Source organism: Oncorhynchus nerka, linkage group LG14 (assembly GCF_034236695.1).
Source record: "Oncorhynchus nerka isolate Pitt River linkage group LG14, Oner_Uvic_2.0, whole genome shotgun sequence".
In the NCBI taxonomy this organism is placed as follows: Eukaryota; Metazoa; Chordata; class Actinopteri; order Salmoniformes; family Salmonidae; genus Oncorhynchus; species Oncorhynchus nerka.
In genome coordinates, this window is record NC_088409.1 from 27,833,286 (window position 1) to 27,850,466 (window position 17,181).

Genomic DNA, 17,181 nt, shown 5'->3' on the forward strand with positions numbered 1-17,181 from the left:
GACAGGTTTTTAGTAAATTTAGCTACCATCTTATAGATCTAGCACGCAGCAGTCATTGTTCCTCAAATAAGTGGTTTCATGGTGTGAAGAAAAACAATAGTAACAGACATATGTTGTGTAAAGGAAGGGTAGTGACATGAGGACAATAATTGCGTTTCTTTGACTGCTTTCTGTTTCTGTTCTGCGGGTGCAGGGCCAGGGGCCGGTGCACTTGAGGCTCGGGTTGCCTCTCGAGTTGAACCTGTCGGCTGTATTTTGAAGTAAAACAGGTTATTTTGACTGACAATTGCAGTGCTACGTGCTTCTTCACCTGCATTGCTTGCTGTTTTTCGGTTTTAGGCTGGGTTTCTGTACAGCACTTTGACATATCAGCTGATGTACGAAGGGCTATATACATTTGATTTGATACTTGCGTCAATGGAGACTGCAATAAACCCATCTGTGGTGGCCAGCTAACGTAAGATAAACAATTGGGGTTGTCACTTGTCCTCCAAACTTCAGCAAGAACATACAAAGTAAAAGCATGATGTTGCTGAGCATAGCCTGCACTGGAGTTTATGGATGGCAAATAGCTGCTGCTAGCCTGTGTTCATTCAGTTAACTAGTAGTTGTGTATAACTTTACACACGGTCCGATGCATACGCAATTGATTGATAGATTCACACATACAAATCCCTTCAATAAAGAAATCTAGCAGGATGATGAATTTGATAGCTTTGTCATTTTGAGCATTTGCATAACAAAAAGATAGCCAGATAGCTAATGCACGTAGTTAGTTAGCCAGCTTGCTATCCACTGCTAGCAATTCATGTTAGTGTCGTCCAAGCTAGCTGTCAGACATTCTTGGTCGACTACATGCAATAAATCGAATACTCCGGAGATCGTTTCTGCCCTAAACAATTTACTAGCCTTTCGTACCATTTGTACATTGCTAAACTGAAGCGAGTACGTGTAGAGACAAGTTGAACATGGCCGCGAGGATAGCGTATGTCTCGGACTGATGTGCCAATTTACTCCGTGGGTGAGGCCTAGTTAACTTACTCATGACCGCAGCACTCCAGTAATGTAAACAAACAGACGAGGGTACATCAGGGGTTATTAGATCAAGAGGAACACATACTTCTCCGATGATATTTAACATATTGTCCCATCTGTATCCTGTTGCAACTTGTGACTATTTGGCAATCCATTTTACATTGTGTTATTCCCCGTATTTCATGTTCTGCACTGGGGAAATATAATTGTTATCGTCAATGCGCGTGAATAAATAGGCTGCTCGCAGAGAATGCGGCATTCTGAACATATGAAAGCGTGAGCTGGTCTCATGTTGTTGACCGATACGCCTGGGACTTCATTTTAATCAGAAATCAACATTTACAGATATCTGTGCGCCACCGGATAAATCATAATAGCAGTGCGTCTATTGCAGTGAACGTTGTGCGTGATGACCGCAATCTGAAGATAAGCGTCAGATACAGGCACCATCGAGCACTGTTGCTTTCTTGTTTAATCGATGGAGTTGCCATCCACTATACGATCTTGGATCACTGATGGATGTTTGAACACATGGATTTTTATCTGACATTGTAAAGGGACGTTTTTAGGGACCCTTTTTAATTGACTCGTTTTTGGAAAAACACCATAAAGGACCCTTTTGAACTATGTATTCATCAGAAAGCCCTCAATACCTCCGTCAAGGACTGAGCATGTTTGGTCAGTCATGGTCATTTACTACCTCTGTGTGTTTTTCATATTTGTCTCCAGCACCATTTTGTGTATTGTAGCATTATGAATTTACAGTGTGATATAAATGGTATATACAGGTCTTTCTCATGGCTGATTGATGCTCACATAGATCAGCTACCTGCTGGTGAGTTTCCAGAGGTGTCCCATATGGGGAGCAGCAACAGCCATGAGTATATACCTGAGGCTAATTGGTTAAGCCAGTGGGCCCCTGGTTCTGGGAAGATGGTAGTCACTTCTTGACCATACTAGAAAAGTGTTAATATTGTCAAAAATAAACTATTAGCAAGTGTACGGGCTAACAACACTATGTTCCCCAAATCTGGAAATAGAATCTGGTTTATATGAAAGTTGAGATTGTTTATCGGATGTTGAGATTTTATAAAAATATGTTTGGGCTAGTTTACTATGAGGAGTGTATTGTGAGTCCATAAACCGTTATGAAAGGAGTAGGCCTAACCATTTCTTTGTATTTAAAAAAAAGTCTGGACCAATGTGGAACCCCGGTCAGTTCCTGTGTTTCCCTGGCATTCATTGGTCCCTTTCCTGGCACCAACCCAATCAGATGCCTCTACTCAGTCTGGTGAGGGCCAACAACCAATCAATCATCCCCAAGCTGCCAGTCTGAAAACAGGTAGGTTGTTAGTTAAATTCTACCCAAATCCCAGCAAGATTGCAATTTCTACCATGATTTCAAACACATGAAACATAATGGATTACGTAACACAAACATTGGTATTATCAGATAACTATCAGAGATTTGAATCATTGCGAAAATACCCCCTTTTCCTGTCTTTCTCAGAGTCTCAGGGGGCTGCAGTGCTGCTACAGGAGGCCAATGAGGACCCCCCCACCCTGGAGAGAGGACCCACAAGGCCAACTCCCTCCACAGATGACCTGGCCCCAGAGAGGGAGAGAGAGGCCGAAAGAGAGAGGCCAGACAGTGAGACTGAGAGTGATGTGGATGACCCGTAAGTGTGTGCGTGCGTGACTGCATGTGGACACTAGGGCTGACCCCAATTAGTCGATTGTTTGGTCGTTAGGCTGTTGGTCAACTAAGATTTTTGTTGTTGTTGAGCTGTAGCAAATATATACAGTACCAGTCAAAAGTTTGGACACACCTACTCATTCTGGTGTTTTTCTTTATTTGTACTATTTTCTACATTGTAAGACGAGTGTGCAAAGCTGTCATCAAGGGGAAGGGTGGCTACTTTGAAGAATTTCAAATCTAAAATACATTTAGATTTGTTTAACACTTTTTGGTTACTACATGATTCCACGTGTTATTTCATAGTTTTGATGTCTTCACTATTATTCTACAATGTAGAAAATAGTCAAAATAAAGAAAAACCCATTGAATGATAAGGTGTGTCCAAACCTTTGACTGGTACTGTATATATGTATTTATTAAATATGAGACACTTGTCTGATCTAATCCATTGCGGAGGATGGCACAGTCCAAGAGGAAGGGGAGTGTGGCTAGGATGCATAATGCATGTCTCTCCAGAATGTGCGGTCTCTCCCCAATTTGTACCTGATTACGCATAGAAGTAGGACTATAGGCTACCTTGCCTGTGCTCAAATGTAGGCCAATTTTAAGGGTCTGATAGTATTTCTTATTGGCTTAACGCACCACCACTAATGGGCTGTGGAGCTTCTCAAAGTAATGTTTTCTTCACTTCAAGCAAACAGTCTGTTATTACATCCGTTGAGAATGACAATAGTTCTCAATGTATTTCAAATCTCTTTTCAGCTCTCTCCCTTTCGATAACCACTCAGCGTGAAAGGGAAAAAGATCGTGCTCTAATCCAGTGGAAACGTCCTACCCGATGAGCTCTTATAGCCTACAGTCTGTTCCGAGCTCACTGGAGCAAAACCCAGAATATTTTATAGAATGTTGCAAGTTTGTTAGCATGAGCTTTGGGCTGACACAAGTTGATACAATGTTTCAAGTTCCTTGCAGACAGGAAATGCATAGCCAATGTGATTTATTGGATATTTATTTTTATAATGTTATTTTCTACCCGTAGGCTGTATTGTTTTTATTTGTTGGCTTTATATGTAGGCTATTTTTACAATAGTAGTACTCGAGACCACATTTTGAGTGTTTTGGTCTTCTCTACATTTTGGATACATTTGTACTCGGTCTTGACTCTGTCTTGGACAGTGCGGACTCATAATTTCTTCCCAGAGTAAAAAACTCATAATTATTAGCTTCCATTCAGTCAGCACATAGAACTGCTTCTCCAGGCCAAATATACACACTCCTTTCCTGAAACATGAATATCTTAACAGCCTTTTTATCTATTATAGACATGTTTGCGCAGTGGTGAACCTATAGGTCTTCAGTGTGACAGGTTAGTACAGTGGTGAACCTATAGGTCTTCAGTGTGACAGGTTAGTACAGTGGTGAACCTATAGGCCATCTGTGTGACAGGTTAGTACAGTGGTGAACCTATAGGCCATCTGTGTGACAGGTTAGTACAGTGGTGAACCTATAGGTCTTCAGTGTGTGACAGGTTAGTACAGTGGTGAACCTATAGGTCTTCAGTGTGTGACAGGTTAGTACAGTGGTGAACCTATAGGTCTTCAGTGTGTAACAGGTTAGTACAGTGGTGAACCTATAGGTCTTCAGTGTGTGACAGGTTAGTACAGTGGTGAACCTATAGGTCTTCAGTGTGTGACAGGCTAGTACAGTGGTGAACCTATAGGTCTTCAGTGTGTGACTGTGGTGAACCTATAGGTCTTCAGTGTGTGACAGTGGTGAACCTATAGGTCTTCAGTGTGTGACAGTGGTGAACCTATAGGTCTTCAGTGTGTGACAGTGGTGAACCTATATGTCTTCAGTGTGTGACAGGTTAGTACAGTGGTGAACCTATAGGTCTTCAGTGTGTGACAGGTTTGTGATTCTGAAAGGACAGCAACCCTAATACCAGCTCACTGTAGGAGAGTGCACTTTTTGTAAAACACAAAGGGCCAGTGGTGTAGGGTATACGCAGGTACGGTATAAGAGGTACAGGTACAGTGGGCTTTGCGTATACTCGCTTCTTAATCCCTACTGATGCGTATCAAAGTAGTGTGGTGGAGGTGTACGACAATTATGAAGTACGATAGAGAAATCATTCACAAAGTAGCCTACAAAATCGCAAAGCACGTGAAATACACTGTGTGGGTCCGCATGTGCCATCACACACATGTTGATTTTGTCCATCCACACTAGACATGATCAGGACACGCAGGTTGAATTATCAAAACAAACTCTGAACCAACTATATTAATTTGGTGATAGGTCGAAAAGCATTAAACATTCATGGCAATTTGGCTTGCTGTTGCTAGCTAATTTGTCCTGGGATATAAACATTGGCTTGTTATTTTACCTGAAATGCACAAGGTCCTCTACTCTGACAATTATTCCACAGATAGAAGGGTAAACAGTGTTAGTTTCTGGTAATCTCTCCTCCGTCAGGCTTCTTCTTTGGAGTTTATATGACAGTTGGCAACCAACTTTAAGGTGCATTGCTGCCACCAACTGGACAGGAGTGTGGACCTCAGATCATCTTTCAATCACTCACGTGGGTTTAGGCTCCTAAAATCCAATCAGGAGATGGGAGAGCCGGGACTTGCAGCGCGTCAAGTATCACAAATATAACCAAGTTCTATTTTAGCGCCTGACTACGCAGACGCTTGTGAACAGTTTAGATGCAATGATTGAATAACATTTATGTGTACATTTCTTTTAAGTGAGTGGTGTGGTCAGACTATTTCTGGTATTCTTTCAATATTAAAAAATGTGTGATTTTGAGAGTGAAAAAAACATTGAATAACATCGGCCTATTCACACAGGGTGCCTTCCCTTCTCTGGGCGGCCTGTTTGGGAACTTTTTGGCAAAATTAGAATATACCAACTTCTCCAGGACCACTACATAGGGCCGATGGAAAGACAGCAGTCACAAACAGCATGATGTTAAAGGACAAACAGTCCATAAACTCATAATAAGTCAGTAGGTCCCAATCACAAGAATACAAAAACACAACCATTAAGTGTTTCCCAATCTAAATGTACAACTATTACGTCAAGGTGCAAATAACATTGACCTAAAGTGGAACTGACAGCGTTTTAACTACTTTGCACATATGAAACAAACAGACAATCATAATATCAGTCAAAAATATCAAATTCACAGTTTATGCTACAAAACCAACTTTATAAGATAAAAAAAAAAAGGTTATATTTGACTCATTGTTCCATGACATACACTAAGGCATTGTTGGCAGAATAGATGGATGCTTAAGTGAGCTTAAAGGGAAAGGGGATACCTAGTCAGTTGTACAACTGAATGCATTCAACTGAAATGTGTCTTCCACATTTAACCCAACCCCTCTGAATCAACATCCACGTCACGCATCAGACAAGCGTAATGCATAGTTTATTTTATAGGCGCGTTTTAAAATTTCGACCAGTTAATTGGTGGAAAGAACAGACCACTTTTTGTCAGGCAAGATATTTTGGGGGCAGGGACAGGCCTAGTAGAGTGAGTGGCTCCACGCGTCCACTGTGACGTTTTAGTATACTCCTAGTCCTACATGTAGAGCAGCATCTTATATGAACCATGAGGTGAGGAACAAAAGCATCCATCTCTGCTTTATTACTAGCCATATGAATGGCTATATGAATATAAGCTAAATGAATATACAGGGTGGCAGGTAGCGTAGCGGTTAGAGTGTTGGGCCAGTAACCAAAACGTTGCTGGTTTGAATACCCGAGCCGACAAGGTGAAAGATTTGTCGATGTGCCCTTGAGCAAGGCACTTAACCCTTATTAGCTCCAGGGGCACCGTACTACAATGGCTGACCCTGTAAAACAGCACAATTTCACTGCACCTATCCTGTGTGTTTGACAATAAAATATTTTTTTTAAATAACTAAAGAATGGCAGTGGCCAGGCTGCTGCTGTCCATTGACTGTCATGAGCTGTCTGCTGAATCCACTGAAATGTCTCTGGGGAGTGGAGCTACTTTCCCTGCTCTGTGTGTGTGAAAGAGTGACAGTTTTATTCACATTTCTCTCCTAAGACCTACTCCCGCAAAGAGTTGTTTAATTTAAAAAAAAATATATATATATATATATATATTTTTTTTTTATGTTCCATGTTTGCTACAGAGGTATGATGGTGAGTGAGATGTACATGGTTTCGGTCAGATATATGATGTTGTCATGGTTCTGTCTCCACCTGTCTGTCTCTCAGGTTCTTCCCCAGTGTTCTTCCTGAGCCGCCCTTGTCTGTGACTCCTGTGAAGAGACGCACTCAGTCCCTCAGCGCCCTGCCCAAAGATGGGGACAAAATCAGCCCTAACAAGGTAACCTCACCTGTCTCTCGCTCACTCATTTTCTCAATTCAACTCTTACCTTGTCATACATTCCGTTCCTCATTTAATCACATTGTTAAAAGAGGAACATCCCTGGCAAGGCGCTCTGGCTTTCTCTCACCCTCTCATCTAATCATTCTTTCCTCCCTCTCAGAGGGAGAAGGACCACATCAGGCGGCCGATGAACGCGTTCATGATCTTCAGTAAGCGTCATCGAGCGCTGGTGCACCAGAGGCACCCCAACCAGGACAACCGCACGGTTAGCAAGATCCTGGGCGAGTGGTGGTATGCCCTGGGGCCCAAAGAGAAGCAGAAGTATCACGACCTCGCCTTCCAGGTGTTACACACACACACCAATTTAGTGCAATGGTTTAGTCTGACCTGACTAAGCAGCCAAAAAATGAATGTATTTTGTTTGCTCATCCTCTATCTCTCTCTCTCCCTCTTTCTCAGGTGAAGGAGGCCCACTTTAAGGCCCACCCAGACTGGAAGTGGTGCAACAAAGACAGGAAGAAGTCTAGTTCTGATGGCCGAGGGCTCCCGGGGCCGGGGGGCAAAGACATTAGAGAAAGGAGTATGTCTGAGACGACCGGTGAGTCACACACTGCTGCTCAAAACACCCAAATAAGAGATAACAGAAAGGAAGAGATGTTCATTTGATTGCCAAGGTTTCCTCTGAGCTTTGTCATCACTAAAACATTATGATTGAATATCTATCTCTCTCTCCTCTCGCTATGCTCCACTGTCTCTCTCCCCCTTACTTTCTCTCTCTCAGAGCCCCATGGTGTGGAGCTGAAAGGGGTGGGGCCTGGCCTGCTGGGTGTGTCTGAGCGGAATCCAGGGGAGGCGCATGTAGGTCAGCTACCCCGCCCCCGAGCCTTCTCCCAGAGTGCCGTGCACAGCCTGGAGAGGAGTGACAGGGGCAACACACAGGCCCTGGCTGAACTGTCACAGGTAAGGCCATGCTACATAATGTTGTTTCCACTATAGCCACTTTACTTAAATGATAAACAGGTTTCTTAGTTTGGTGTGTCAATTTTGACTCGTCCCTCTCATCCATCACTTTGTTGTTTTATATCTGGCTCCCTCTCCTCTTCCTCCTCCTCTCTCAGATGTGTGGGGATGGTGGTGGCCAGTTTTCGGGGTGCGCCCAGACCCTGTCCCGGTCTCAGAGGGGGGTCAGTGAGGACATGACCAGTGATGAGGAACGCATGGTCATCTGTGAAGAGGAGGGAGACGACGATGTCATTGGTGAGAAACTAAATTGCTGTGACACCTCAACAACGCAACAATTATAAGCTTATTTTGGACTAAGCCCCTATAAACATGTCAAACTCAGGTTATTACACTGCTGGGAAACACAATACTACTAGTAGCTCTTTTCCCATAATGACATCATCTTAATTGGACAGTTTGAGAAATTCTATTCAAAAGACCTTTATTGCCCCCTACGGGAAATCTGGTCACAGGGAATTCCACACACGATTCCCAGACATGCATATTACGTGTACAATATACTGGCAGAGGAAGTTAGAAATGGGTGTTTATGCACATAAACCATGAGTACCCTCACTCCCCTTTCCCCCTACAGAGGACCCGTACCCTGCCAGCTCCATAGACCTGAAGTGTAAGGAGAGAGTGACAGACAGCGACAGTGACAACGCCTCTGGGAATGAGAGCGATCGCAAGGTAAGTCTCTTCCTTTATCAAGGCTAGATTGAGTTACAGTTGTCTGACTGATCATGTTCTTGATATAGTACCATTATTTAGAGAAGTGGAACATGTTTTAGACCTGTTTTCACTCTGCTACAGACATTTAGTTGTTTCTCTTTGTCTCTGCAGCGTGTCTTTGCTCCAGTGATCTGCTCTTCCTTCTCCCAGCCCACCCCCCACGGACGCTCCGTCTCTCTCTCCTCCTACCCTTCCAAACGCTACGACGAGGAGAAAGGAGGGGGGCTCTCAGACCGCAGGAGAAAGAGAGGAATAGAGGGAGGAGGTGGTGATGGAGGAGGAGTGGCATCCCTCTCTCTTTCCCTGTCCTCCTCAGGCCACTCTGTCATCTCCAGTCCCGGAGGCCCAGTTCCTTCTGCCCTTGCCCCCCTTGGCCTGTCTCCTCTCCTCGGGTTGGGGGCTGTCAGAGTGGCCTCTACAGTGGTGACCAATGTGGTTCGTCCGGTCGTGAGCACGCCAGTCCCCATCGCTAGTAAACCCCGAGACGGAGCAGCTTCATCCATTCCTCACCCACCAGACAGGAGGTCCCTCCCATTGCAACAGGCGCAGCTTCTGATTGGCTCCGGAGCAGGAAGCGGAGGGCCTGGCTACTACTCCTCATCGTCACCCAATCCCATAGGTGCAGGGGCAGGTCCAGGGGGGCTAGTGAACAGCTTGGTGTTCCCGGGGCACAGCCAGTCCACCGTCCAGCTCATCAGTCCCTCCCCCAATCCGTCCTCCCACCACCAGCTGCCCCCCACCGCCCCTGTCTCTGCCCCCACACACAACCACACCAACGGCCCCCTGCCCCTCTCCCTGCCCCAGTTCCTCTCCTCGTCATCTCTGGCATCCCCCGGGGGCAAAGCCATCACACAGGTCCAATACATCCTGCCCACCCTATCAGCCAGCTCCAATCACAAGAGCCCCTCCCCTCAGCTGCACAACCTGCCGAACAGTATCTTCAACCTGCCGACAGCTCCGCCCACCCACATGTCCATATCCAATGGGAAGCAGGTGGGGCTGGGCTCGCTGATGGGATACGCCTCCAGCCCAGCCGTGGGAGTGGTCAGCCCGGGAGCCAGAGGTGAGGGGGTGGAGAGAATCGTACACCAAATAATGGAGAACTGTGACACTGTTTTCAAAAAAGGCTTAACCTTATCCATATTTTCCTCTCTCTTTCACTCTTTAGTGCAATCCCAGTCCCCAGTCCTACAGGGCAAGATGCTGCTTCCCATGGCAACAGTGAGGACGGCACCCGCCCCTGCCCAACAGTTCCCCCTCGTGGCGCCACCTCTTCCTGTCCAGAATGGAGCTCAAGCAGGAAGCAAGGTAAGCAGTGTTACCATGGTGATGACAGCCAGACCAAGACATTGAGATTTCAGTAGGTTTATTCTGTATCCCAGGGCTGTCAGAGCCCCAACATGACCATTCTTACTAGTCCTTGTAATCATAGAATAATCTAACTAATTACACTTGTAGTTACCCCAGGTGAATGACTAAATACACATATATCTTCTCACTCTTTCTCCATCTCTTTTTCTCTCTGATAGATCTTCCAGATCGCTCCCATGCCTGTTGTCCAATCCCAGCTCCAGCAAGGCGGGGCAGGGCATCCTGGGTGCCCTTTTCCCATTACCATGGGAACGGCCACAGTGTTGCACCAAGGTTCTGCCCCATCTCAGACTGTGCTGCTGCCGCCCCCACCAACCAGGTAGGAGGACACAGACCAACTCAATCTAACAGTGCACTATTAGCGCTGCTGCCCTACCATAATACATAACACAATGGTTTTGGAAGAAGTGCAGCTCTTGTGTTGTGTGTTAGTCATTCTGCTCTGTTGCTGGCCCAGGCTGCCTCTTCCTCTGCAGTGCCTGCTGCCTGCCTGCCGCCCCCTCACTGCCTCTCGGCTCCACCACACAGACACACTCATCTACTGTTCCGTCACCCACTGACCCCCACTGCACCATTTCTCTCCTCTCTCCTCCTTTCATCCTTGTTCATGTTCTATTTTCCTTTTTTTTCTCTCTCCTCCTTCACTGCCTGTTTCATCTATCATCTACTCTCTCTCACTCATACACACTTTCTCTTTCCCTCTTCACCTTAACTTCTCTTTTCTCTCTCTCTCCTCCTTCACTGCCTGTTTCATCTATCATCTTCTCTCTCTCACTCATACACACTTTCTCTTTCCTTCTTCACCTTAACTTCTCTCTTTTCTCTCTCTCTATCTCTCTCTCTCTCTCCACCACTCACAGGATCACCTATGTCCAGTCCACGCCAGGAGTTCCCTCTGCTCTGCCTCTGGTCTCCACAACAACAGGCTCCTCCTCCCCTCAGCAGGCCCAGCCCACCCCTGGATCTGCATATGTTTCGTCGCCCCTAGCAACGCTGGGCTTTACAGCCATAGCCCCCCCTGGACAGAACCTAGTCCAACCCCTCATCACAGGTCAGTAGAGTTCTGCTACCCGAGCCTGACGGGCCCTGACATTATACATCAGGTTAGGGCCGGGTAGGCCCCTCATCAATAACTATGGTACGGGCAGGGCTCCTGTATAACTAAATTGATCAGTAACATTTTGAAGCTGAGCCATTTGCTCGTGCTCTGCTGCGAAGTACAGTCATGTCTGACTCAGATCATAACATGGTGTCAGAAATGCTTCAACCTCGTGCAATATAAAGCAGGAGAGATGATTTAACATAAAATAAGAATGTCCCTTGTGGAAGTGTAGAGTCTCATGTCTCGTCATTGAGCAGAGCAGCCCAAGCAAAGCAGTTACTATGGATACTCACAGAGCCAGAGCCTCCATGAGCAGAGTGACCGATAGAGAGGAGCAGCTAATGGATTTACTAACGGAGGACATTATTTCAGGTTTCGGGCAGGGCTGGGCAGGGCCTGGCTTTAAATTTGCCAGATGCAATCAGGCCTGGGTAGGGCATGGGTTTGGCTCAGGCATAAAATGCATGCCCGTGCAGGGCTCTACAGGTCAGTGCATCCACTTAAAGGACATCTAGAATAAGATGGATACTGGATGGCTGCCGTTTGGTAAGCTCCAACCTCATTTTGCTTGCTTACTTTATCATGTTCTTCTTATTTTCCATCTTGTGTGCTTTAGTTCCACCTTGTTATTTTTAGTATTACATTGTTATTGATTACTGCAGTGTTGGGGTTAGCGCTGGCAAGAAATGCCTTTCACTGTACTTGTGCATATGACATTCAAACTTGAAACTATATTGCACTTTTTAAGTTCCCTGTGAACTGCAACAAGAAACCTCCCCTCAGTTTTGAGAACAGGAGCAAAACCTTTAGGTTAGAGGAAACAGGTTATCACACTCTGACTGTACACTCTGGCCGTACACTCTGGCCGTACACTCTGGCCGTACACTCTGGCCGTACACTCTGGCTGTCACTGGCCGTACACTCTGGCTGTACACTCTGGCTGTCACTGGCCGTACACTCTGGCTGTCACTGGCCGTATACTCTGGCCGTACACTCTGGCCGTACACTCTGGCTGTCACTGGCCGTACACTCTGGCTGTCACTGGCCGTACACTCTGGCCGTACACTCTGGCCGTACACTCTGGCTGTCACTGGCCGTACACTCTGGCTGTCACTGGCCGTACACACTGGCCGTACACTCTGGCTGTCACTGGCCGTACACTCTGGCTGTCACTGGCCGTACACTCTGGCCGTATACTCTGGCTGTCACTGGCCGTACACTCTGGCTGTCACTGGCCGTACACTCTGGCCGTATACTCTGGCCGTACACTCTGGCCGTACACTCTGGCTGTCACTGGCCGTACACTCTGGCTGTCACTGGCCGTATACTCTGGCTGTCACTGGCCGTACACTCTGGCCGTACTCTGGCCACTCTGGCCGTACACTCTGGCCGTACACTCTGGCTGTCACTGGCCGTACACTCTGGCTGTCACTGGCCGTACACACTGGCCGTACACACTGGCCGTACACTCTGGCCGTACACTCTGGCCGTACACTCTGGCCGTACACACTGGCCGTACACACTGGCCGTACACACTGGCCGTACACTCTGGCCGTACACACTGGCCGTACACACTGGCCGTACACTCTGGCCGTACACACTGGCCGTACACACTGGCCGTACACACTGGCCGTACACTCTGGCCGTACACTCTGGCCGTACACTCTGGCCGTACACTCTGGCCGTCGAAGGGTGTTAACTCTTTCTCTCTCTCTCCAGGTCAGCCTCCCCTTCAGGCCCCAGTCCAGTCCCCTACCTGCCCCTCCCTCCCCTCTGGCCCAGCCTCTGCTTCAGGGGGACAGATAATCACCGCCATCTACCCCCCTACCAGCGTCACCATGGCAACTGGGGTGGTCTCCATGGCTACCGGGCCACCCAGCATGGTGTACACAGTCTCCAGCTCCTCCAGTCTGTCCACCCACATCCTGCCCAAATACACATTCGCCCCCGCCACCCCCACCACACACACTCACACACACACCCAGCTCCAGTCAGACAGACAAACAAACAGGCACGTGGGGGAGAGACCCACGGACAGAATGTCTCACTCTCAGTCAGAGAAAGCGGCAGACAGACCAGCGGAGACGCAGCCTGAGCTACAGGCGTATGGACAGACGGACAGGCCAACCCTCACGCAGGCGGACAGACAGACTGAGAGGGAAGCCCAGACCTTCAATAAAAGCAGCAGCTTAGTGGCGCCACCAAGTGGCTCCTCATTGTCACTGCGGCCCTGTAGCCCCCCCCTGCCCTCTCACACTTCCAGTAAGTCTAAGGTGCCCTCCTTGTTTTTCGGACAAAGATCTAATGCTTAACAAATGCAAGTATATGAGAACTTGTAATATACATATTTCAGCAGGCAGCGCACCAGGCACCCCCAAACTTCCCCAGCTCCCGGTGAGAACCCCTCAGAAAATCAAAGCCACAGTTGCCAACATCCCGGTGGGCAGCTACGAGGGAGGAGGCCGAGGAAAGGAGAGGGAGAAGAACCGAGAGAGGGAAAGGGAGAAAGAAAGAGAGAACACTGGGGCCAACAGTCGTTTTTCCTTTGAGCTGGAGCGTCCTGTGGAGTCGACATCCCCCTCCCAACACACACACACTGCTGAGGAGCCCCCCTCTGACAGACCCCCTGAGGGACACGACCCTGGGGACAACACTGACACATGCAGCACAGAGGCCAGCAAAAAGGAGGTGAGAGAGAGAGCTGGAGAGATTGACCTGATGGATTGTTTTGTTCTTCTCAATAATCAGAGAATGCAAATGAGATCACATTCATAGAAAATAACATACATTTCTGATTTTACACCCTGTGTCCCTAAACTAAACCCTCCCAGCATACTGTATTATTAAACTGGTTCTCCTCTCTGCCCCATACAGTCAGGGTGGAAGGACTCCGTCCCCTCCTCACCCCTGCCCCCTCCCTTGGGTACAGACCCTGCCCTGCCACCTCCCCAGAGCGACAAAGACGCCCCTCCTCCCAAGAAGGTGAAGGCCCGCCCCCCGCCACTCAAAAGGACCTTTGACTCTGTGGACAAGTGAGTTACTCTGAGTATAGACACACCATCTATCAATTTATAAAACATGTTTGTTAGTGAGTATCGCTGAGTCATCCTGACACTTCAAAGGGTTCAGGTACCTTACTCATGTGTTTCTCTCCTTTCTCTCCCTGCATCCCCCTCTTTCTCCCAGGGTGTTGTCAGAGGTGTATTTTGAGGAGCGTTTTGCTCAGCTACCAGAATTCAGGCCAGAGGAGGTGCTGCCCTCCCCCACCCTGCAGAGCCTGGCCACCTCCCCCCGTGCCATTTTGGGCAGCTACCGCCGCAAGAGGAAGAACTCCACAGGTAGGAGAGAGAGAGAGAGAGAGAGGAGGTAGAGAGGACTGAAGGAAAGAAGGAGACAGACAACTGAGATTTACATTTTCTGTTGCATAACATTTTGCTACGGTGTGCACCACTGAAGTAGAGGGATCTGCGAATCGTCTATGTGTCTTTCTCATCCCCTCTTCTGTCCAGACCTGGACTCGTCCACAGAGGACCCTGTGTCTCCGAAGAGGAGGAGCAGAAGGCGCTCCAGCTGCAGCTCGGAGCCCAGCACACCCAAGAGCGCCGCCAAGTGTGAGGGAGACGTCTTCACCTTCGACCGACCAGGTAGAAACGCACAGACACGCTCACACCCTCATTGTAAGGTTTATTCATGTGCAGTGCCTTCGGAGAGTATTCAGACCCCTCGACTTTTTCCACATTTTGTTACGTTACAGCTTTATTCTAAAATGTTTGAAATATGTTTTTTTTTCAGCACTCTCCACACAATACCTCAGAATGACAAAGCGAAAACAGGTTTTCCGATTAATTTTTTTTTATATATAAGTATTCAGACCCTTTGCTTTGATACTCAAAATTTAGCTCAGGTGCATCCTGTTTCCTTGGATCATCCTTGAGATGTTTCAACAACTACTTTTGAGTTCACCTGTGGTAAATTTAAATTGATTGGACATGATTTGGAAAGGCACACACCTATCTATATAAGTCCCACAGTTGACAGTGTATGTCAGAGCAAAAACCAAGCCATGAGGTCGAAGGAATTGTCCTTAGAGATCAGAGACAGGATTATGTTGAGGCAGAGATCTGGGGAAGGGTAGCAAAACATTTCTGCAGAATTGAAGGTTCCCAAGAACACAGTGGCCTCCATCATTCATAAATGGAAGAAGTTTGGAACCATCAAGACCGCCCGGCCAAACTGAGAAATCAGGGGATTAGAGCCTTGGTCAGGGAGGTGACCAAGAACCCGATGGTTACTCTGACAGAGCTCCAGCGTTCCTCTATGGAGATGGCAGTTGTCCTTCTGGAAGGTTCTCCTTCTGGAAGGGTCTATCTCTGCAGCACTCCACCAATCAGGCCTTTTATGGTAGAGTGGCCAGACGGAATCCGCTCCTCAGTAAAAGGCACATGACAGCCTGCTTGGAGTTTGCCAAAAAGCAGCTAAATACTCACAATGACAAGCAAGATTCTCTGGTCTGATAAAACCAAGATTGAACTCTTTGGCCTGAATGCCAAGTGTCACGTCTGGAGGATACCTGGCACCATCCCTACGGGTCAAGCGCAGTGGTGGCAACGTCATGTTGTGGGGATGTTTTTAGCGGCAGGGACTGGGAGACTAGTCAGGATCAAGGCAAAGATGTTTTGTAATTCTATGAATCTTATCCAGTTGATTAACTCACCCACTTGCCCAAATCTTAAATGCCCAGATAAATCTACCCTGATTGATTTGATATTGACAAATGTTCCACATAAATATTCTGCGGTTGGTGTTTTTTGTAATTATTTAAGTGACCTTTGTGCTGTTGTTGCTGTTAGAAATACTAAGGTTCCTAAGACAAACCCACGTTTTATTCATAAGAGAAATTTTAAGTGTTTTAATGAGCAGGCTTTCTTTCATGATTTGTTTTATTTTGACTGGAGCAAGATTGAGCTTATCCCTGATGTGGAAACTGCCTGGAAATTCTTTCATGGTGTTTTTTTTCCAAATAGTAAACAAACATGCCCCATTCCGCAGGTTCAGGGTTAAAGGGCGGGATAATCCATGGTTTTCTTCTGAGCTGTCTTGTATTATTCACGACCGTAATCTAGCCTGGGCTAAAGCAAGGAAATCATGTTCTGATGCTGACTGGCTTATTTTTAGGCAGTTACGATCCTGAATGACCCTAGAACGTTTTGGAAGGCTATTAAAAGTCTATGTCTGGTAACAGTAATGTTAATGAATTACCGTCATGTGTTTGAAGGACTCTGTTGCTGTATATGACAACTGAAATGCTTTGCATCATCTGGTAGGCTGTTTGATTCAGTGTCCTCTGTCTCTGTACAACCCTGTGTGGATGAACAAGTGAGAGCTGGTCAAACTTTTAGCTTTTTGCCATTCTCAGTGCAGGTGGTACATAATGCCCTGAAATCCTTAGATCAGAGAAAGCCTGCAGATCCTGATCTTTTGGATCCCTGCTTTTTAAATCTGGCAGCTGATTTCATAGCTGAACCACTTACATATCTGTTCAATCTAACCCTGGAATGTAATGAAAATCTGGAAACCAGTGTTTGTCCTACCACTTTTAAAAGGGGGAGATCCAACTCTTTTAAATAATTATAGGCCAATCTTAAAGCTGTCAGCCCTGGTGAAAATACTTGAAACCCTTGTGAGTGAACAGCTAAAAGTTTTTATTTACTAACTCTATTTTATCAATGTACCAATCGGGCTTCAGGAAGAAGCATAGCACAATTACAGCAGCCATGAAGGTTTTAAATGATATCACTAAAGCCCTTGACACTTGACAAAAATAGCACTGTCTCACTTTTTATTGATCTCTCTAAGGCTTTTGATACA

General features: G+C 46.7%; 1 protein-coding gene across 1 annotated transcript in view; it reads left to right on the forward strand.

Annotated features, from left to right (window-relative positions):
* LOC115124414 (protein capicua homolog) overlaps positions 1 to 17,181 on the forward strand; it is a 63,043-nt gene that overhangs the window by 40,024 nt on the left and 5,838 nt on the right. The window contains 17 exon segments of the mRNA XM_065027903.1: positions 2,228 to 2,377; positions 2,546 to 2,714; positions 6,989 to 7,100; positions 7,264 to 7,446; positions 7,563 to 7,701; positions 7,885 to 8,063; positions 8,222 to 8,360; positions 8,701 to 8,798; positions 8,952 to 9,903; positions 10,009 to 10,148; positions 10,370 to 10,530; positions 11,072 to 11,262; positions 13,033 to 13,575; positions 13,667 to 14,001; positions 14,188 to 14,345; positions 14,500 to 14,651; positions 14,823 to 14,957. Coding sequence (XP_064883975.1) covers positions 2,228 to 2,377; positions 2,546 to 2,714; positions 6,989 to 7,100; positions 7,264 to 7,446; positions 7,563 to 7,701; positions 7,885 to 8,063; positions 8,222 to 8,360; positions 8,701 to 8,798; positions 8,952 to 9,903; positions 10,009 to 10,148; positions 10,370 to 10,530; positions 11,072 to 11,262; positions 13,033 to 13,575; positions 13,667 to 14,001; positions 14,188 to 14,345; positions 14,500 to 14,651; positions 14,823 to 14,957 — 3,936 coding nt within the window.